Source organism: Pezoporus wallicus, unplaced genomic scaffold (genome assembly GCF_028554395.1).
Source record: "Pezoporus wallicus isolate ANWC-B61680 ecotype Strahan unplaced genomic scaffold, APGP_CSIRO_Pwel_v1 contig_14787, whole genome shotgun sequence".
NCBI lineage: Eukaryota > Metazoa > Chordata > Aves > Psittaciformes > Psittacidae > Pezoporus > Pezoporus wallicus.
In genome coordinates this window covers 27,233-33,371 of record NW_026640813.1, presented here as the reverse complement: position 1 = coordinate 33,371, position 6,139 = coordinate 27,233, and the positions used below count along the sequence as shown (strand labels likewise).

At 51.4% G+C, this 6,139-nt stretch overlaps 1 protein-coding gene across 1 annotated transcript in view; it reads right to left on the bottom strand.

The window, feature by feature from the left end:
• Nucleotides 1-1,412: 1,412 nt before the first annotated feature.
• PHF12 (PHD finger protein 12) overlaps nucleotides 1,413-6,139 on the bottom strand; it is a gene marked incomplete at its 5' end in the record, with an annotated part of 31,791 nt that continues 27,064 nt past the window's right edge. Inside the window, 4 exons of the mRNA XM_057420792.1 lie at nucleotides 1,413-2,619; nucleotides 3,372-3,510; nucleotides 5,134-5,216; nucleotides 5,779-5,877. Coding sequence (XP_057276775.1) covers nucleotides 2,285-2,619; nucleotides 3,372-3,510; nucleotides 5,134-5,216; nucleotides 5,779-5,877 — 656 coding nt within the window. The remainder of the gene's footprint in view (nucleotides 2,620-3,371; nucleotides 3,511-5,133; nucleotides 5,217-5,778; nucleotides 5,878-6,139) is intronic.

Here is a 6,139-nt window from a genome sequence, read left to right as displayed (position 1 = left end):
CCGAGGGGTGCCCATGGGTATTCTGGGGGTGCCCATGTGATGCCCAGGATGTCTAATGAGGGTGTCTCAGGAGTGCCAGGTGAATGCTATAGGGTTTCCCTTGGGGTGCCCATGTGATGCCCAGTGCTGTCTAATGAGGGTGTCTCAGGAGTGCCAGGTGAATGCTATAGGGTTTCCCTTGGGGTGCCCATGTGATGCCCAGTGCTGTCTAATGAGGGTGTCTCAGGAGTGCCAGGTGAATGCTATAGGGTTTCCCTTGGGGTGCCCATGTGATGCCCAGTGCTGTCTAATGAGGGTGTCTCAGGAGTGCCAGGTGAATGCTATAGGGTTTCCCTTGGGGTGCCCATGTGATGCCCAGTGCTGTCTAATGAGGGTGTCTCAGGAGTGCCAGAGGAGTGCTATAGGGTTTCCCTTGGGGTGCCCATAGGGGTGTTCTGGGGGTGCCCCATGTGATGCCATGGGGGTTTCCAGGGGTGCCCCAGCTCTCACCGTGCGGATGCGGTGTGCCGCGGCCTCCCCTCTCGGGGCGCTGCGCGTCGCCAGCACGACTCGTGCCCCGCAGCGAGCCAGCTCCAGCGCCGTGGCCTCGCCGATGCCGCCGCTTCCCCCTGCGGAGCACAGCGCTGAGCGGCGGGGCCGGGTGTGCGGGGCGCTGCCCGGCGCTGCCCGCTGCTCACCGGTGACGATGGCGGTGCGGCCACGCAGCGAGGGCCGGGCGAGGGGCGGCGGGGCTCGGCGCAGCCCGCACCGGAGCAGCGCCCGCAGGCACATCCCGCTGCTGCCGGGTCCCGCCTCCAGGGGAAGGACAAGGAAGGGCAGGGAAGGGAAGGGAAGGGCGGGGAAAGAGCCGCGGCCGCGCTGCTCCTTTCGCAACCGGAGTGCAGAGACCTTTGGCCCCGGTGGAAGCACGCCCTGGGGTCAAGGCACTCTCCCGGCTGCATGAGGCCCATCACCGTGGCACTGGGCTCCAGCATCTCCCCTCTTCCGAGTTAAAAACTCTACAATGATGGTGGTAAAACACGGGCAGAGGTTGCCCAGAGGGGTGGTGGATGAATCAACCCTGGCAACGTTCAAGGCCAGGCTGGATGTGGTTTAATCCTGACCTGGTTGAGGATGTCCATATTCACTGCAGGGGGAGGTTAGAACTGGATGAGCTTTAAATTCCTTTCCAAGCCAAACCAGTGTGGAGTTCTACGATTCTGCTGCTCTTAACACCCCATCCCTGTAAACATCCAATACCAGCTTGGACTGGAGCAAGTTGGTGCCCTTCAAAATCGTCCTATTACCCTCCACCCCTTCTGGACCACCACGACTTTCCCATGCCTCCATCCTTCCCGCAGCTCTTCCGTGCTCAGAAAGCTCCATGTTGTGGGGACAAGAGTTAAAGACAAGACAGTCAAGAAAACAGAATGTGAAGTATTTTTTTTTTATATACAGAATACAGGAAAGTTTTCTGTAAAGTCTAAAACGTTACAATTACTATGTACAGTGGAACTAAGCTGTTCTGCGGGGAGGTGGCATAGAAACAAAAAAGGAGACAGACAGGTTACGACAAACGAGCTGCTACAATAGACAATTTGAGGAACGTCATACCACATGTAGCACTGTACACAGCTTTAAAACATTGAAAAAAATGCCATCACTGATGTATTTACACAGAATCCCAACGCTTTTCCTTTGTCTGAAAGAAAAATTAGGATGGACACCAGGAAAAGAACTCATTTCTCACTGCCCATAATACACAGTAGCTACTTGTAGTGCAACCATAGCAGGGAGGGATGGGAGAAAGAAAATAACTGTGGGAAGAAGAAGAGCGCTTCTTTACATTAAATAAAACAATGATATTGTATAGATTTGCTGTATGAAAACTGTATTTCTCTTTTTTTTTAATATAAAACTATTGTCACTGGCACAAAATAGAACAAGTTTCTGATTATTTTACAACTGCATGGGAACTATCTGTCAGGGAGAGTCCTCGAGTCAGACAGCGGTCGCCCCTCGCTCTGACACGTCCTGCTCTCGCTGCAGTTTTCCTTTTTAAAATGAAATGTATAGTACAAATATATGTGCAAATGCCCCTAAAACTTGAGCAAAAAAATGAAAAAAAAAAAAAAGTTAAAATTAAAAAAAGTTAAACGTTCTTCATTTCATGCAAACGGCGTGTGAACAGTCTCTGGGCCGACACACAAAATCCCACCTTGGTTTTGTACAGTTTTGCATTGCAACAGTCTGAAGGTGTTTTTATTTTCCTTTACTCCAAAAGGTCTCTTCCTAAAAAAAATTCCTAGGGAACGGAGTTGGACCGCAGCACGGGCACCTGGTGGGGTTTCAGAGAAAGCTTCTCCTCCAAGTCCATGTCTTGTACTAAGGCAGTGTCCCCCTTGGGCTGTTTGGTCGCAAATTCAGTGATGCTGAAAACAAACTGCAGGCAGCCCAGCTTGATGTAACTGCCGTGGTGGAGCAGTGCTGTCCCCTCCCAGCCAGCCCCGCTGCCCCCTATTAAGCTGGAGCTGCTGGCTTTGCAGTTACAGGGTTTCCTATGCTGTCCTTGTGCCTGGGAACTCATCACAGCAGCTTCTTCATGCAGCTCCTCTTCTTGTTTTCTGCTTTTATGTCGCTCTGGAAAAGGAAAGTGGTAACGTGTGAAGTTTAGGTGGGCTGTGGCAGCTTGTTTTCATCAACAGGCTTACTGCTGAGGTGCCTTGGGTAAGATCCTCCAGCAATGAGGTGTTTCAGTCCTCTGTAGGGAGTGGGTGATAAAGGGAAATGGGAATCTCCCCACAGCCCAGAGAGGTAAAGGCATTTACACATCCACTTTAACAGCCAAAACAAGAGGGAGCTGATAAAGTGGAAAGCAGGAGTAGGCCATCTGGGGATGGGATGCCCGTAGCACAGCCCAGATCGCTTACTCACAGCCTGGAAGGGGAAGACATGGGGAAAGCCACTGGTCCAGCTCTGAACCAGAGCTGATGTCAGGCAGGGACCTCAGCACGGTGTAACTCTGCCACTGGAGGCAGGAGCAGGGTTTAGAGCAGAGCCTGGGCCCTGCCCGGGCTGCAAGCCAATGGAGAGGCTTCCCCTTCACAGAGAAGCTGGGGCTGCCCCATCCCTGACAGCACCCAAGGCCAGGTTGGACACAGGGCCTTGGAGCAAGCTGCTCTAGTGGAAGGTGTCCCTGCCCGTGGCAGGGGTTGGAGCTGGAGGAGCTTTAAGATCCCTTCAAGCCCAAACCATTCCTTGATTCTTGCAAGGGGTTCACCAGCTGCTGCAGAAGAAGGGCCACCAACAAGGAATCGATCTGCACCTCCTCCCATGCCCTTCTAAGAGCTCCCTGTGATCATACATGGGGCTGGTGCTGCCCCAACACTCACTTATCACACTCTGCACTTTGGCAACAATACTGCTGGGAGGAGTGGGAGCCATCTTCTCTGAGAAGTCACACGAATACAGAACGTTGTCCACGGTCGTCCCATGCTCACTGTAGTTCAACAGCTCGTAATGTTTCGTATTCTGAAAAGAAGAAAAAGGGAGGAAGTGGGAATCAAGACATCAAGTCAGAAAGGCGTCTGCCCATGTACCCTTTTGGAGCACTGAAACACAACCCCTCCTTCCCTCCTGCTGGTGGTGGTTAAATAAGAGCAGTTAAAATATCCTCCAGCTTCAGGGACCACCAACCCGACCCTCGTGACCGGCTCATGCTGACAGAACAGCTTTCCAGCAAGAGCAGGCTCTCCATAGGGAAGCAAAGCCAGAGCAGCTTTGAAGAGAAGAGAGTTTTCCTACTTCACTTGGACCAACAGACCTTCGGGAAGCAGGGATGCAAGCTGGTTCTCCCAAAGGGAGCGCATAATTTTAACAGGCACACTAAATGCAAGCTTGGCCTGAGACCTGTGCCTAAGCAGGGAGGAGATGCACTTTGGAAAGCAGACACAAGATGGCAAGAGGGATGGCAGAGTGCTGCAGCAGCTGCAAGACAGAGGCAGTCTGAAATGCCAGGAGACATTACCCTGACACGCAGCATTACACCAGCAGCGTCACGCTCAACTGAGCTTTGCAGAGGATGTTGACAGAGCGGAGGAGGTTTCAGGTTAGCTCACAGGAATCGTATGAGGCCTGAAAACCCTGTCCCCCAGGGGCTACAGAGCTTGAATAAGTTACAAAAGCTTCCCGTGCACAGAAGAGCGAGTTTTCAAGTAACCTGTTAAGCTGCAGAGACCAAGGGCTGCCAATGGGCAGAAGCAGAAACAGCAAACAGAGCTAAGGAAGAGGAAATTCTCCTTCTAGAGCAACCACAGCCATAGGAGGCCTGCTGGAGTGTGGAAGAAGTTCAGTGCCTAGAGCCTGATTTAGGACTGACCACTGTGAGGAGATGCTTCAACACAGATTTAAGGTCTGGATCCCATTACTGAGTGTGTTCTGTAACTTGTAGTGCACTGGAGGAATGGCCAAAGCTGGCTGTGGGTTAATCCTGGATGCTGCTCAGTAACTGTTTGACTAATGGTGATATAAAAGACTCTATCTTGCTTCAAAGACCGTTTCCATGCTAAGAGACATCTCCAGCAGTGCTTTTATTGGCAGCCCCACCAGCCTGTTTACTTCAAGAACAAACTAATCTCAGGCCTGTAGTCAAGGAGCAACTGCAGACCTCTGTTTATGCTGAGAGCTTCACTGAAATCCAGTTCAATAAAGAATTTACAGAGTCCTGCAGATGGCATGATCGCTCAGCAGCACTGCCACACCTGAAAGCAGAGCCTGGGAGGAGTTCCCTGCCTTGTTCCAGCTGCGGTCTGATGTCGACACGCAGCTGGATCAAAAAGCATCAAACCATTTCCATGACTTTTTCTTTCCCTGGACACGAAGCAGTGACAGTGCTTACTTGTGGTCAGGCTTTGTCCACAAGCAGTTAGCTCAGAGGAATCACGCTGGCAGAGCTCTGGGCTTCAGAAAAGGGTTTGACAGAAAACGCTGACGCAGCCTTCGATGGAGTGAAACCATTCACAGCCCTGGCTCTTTACTTTGTAGTCCACAAAGGAGCCCCACACAAAGGCAACCTGCTGCCTGCATCTCCAGCTCTCCTACTGCTGTGCATGCCAAATAAGAAACCCCCAAACCAAGCAACACTCAAGCACTCACCTCATCGTAGAATATGCAGGCATGTTTGCCAGACACGTAGTTACAGTGACCATAGCTTGTAAGGCACACATCCATATCAGCTCCTGTCAATAGGAAGGACAAAACAAGCTCAGTTCATTCCAGAGGCAGGAAAAAACTGTCAGGCAGCAGAGAACAACAGACAGAATTAAACTTCAATTAGCAAAACAACAGGGGAGCAACTGCCTTTGTCTGAGCTCCCAGGACTGCATGAATAATGCCTCGATAAGCCACAGAACAAAGTTTCAGTGGGGGAAGGGAAGGCTAGCAGCTCCAGGGAGGCTGAAGAGCATTTCAGCTCTTGGGTCTATCCAGAGCACTACAAGAATGTAGGCAAACATATGAAACCTGCAAGCAAACCATAAGCTCTTCTCTCCATCAGTCAAGCATTACATCTCCAGGAGAGCCACCCTTTGATACCAGCCAGGTTACAAAGGTGCAACCCCACGAACGTTCAAGTGGATGGGGAATATTGCCATGTTTCCTGGTAACGAAGAATCCCAGCACCAGCACACCAGTGTCCAGAATGGGTCTGTTTCCTTCTACACCCACTTGGCAAACACTTAGGGAGAGGTCAGGGAGAACCACCCTGATTCTGCAAGGTCAGGCCAGGGAAAAGCTACTCACCTGTCCCAATGTAGAGGGTTCGATAGCACATGTTGACTGCACCCCCCAAGCCCATGAGGGGATAGAACACTGCCCGTGCTTGCACTTCCTTTCTTTGCGCTGCAAGAGAAGAAGAAATCCCTTGAACAAAGTTATCAGCCACAAAGGCTGCTTGAGCCCAGTCCCCAGTGCTAGACTCTCCAAAAAGCACAGATCCTAAAGAGGATGCAGTCAGCTTTGTCCTAACCCTCAGCTCCCAACCCTCTAGGAATGTTTGTGCATTAAACATCTCTTTGCCAGTCACCAGAGAAAATTGCTCTCTCCCATCACCCACACAAGCCATGCAGCAGGGGAATGTTAATGGTGAGTGTGCACAATGGAG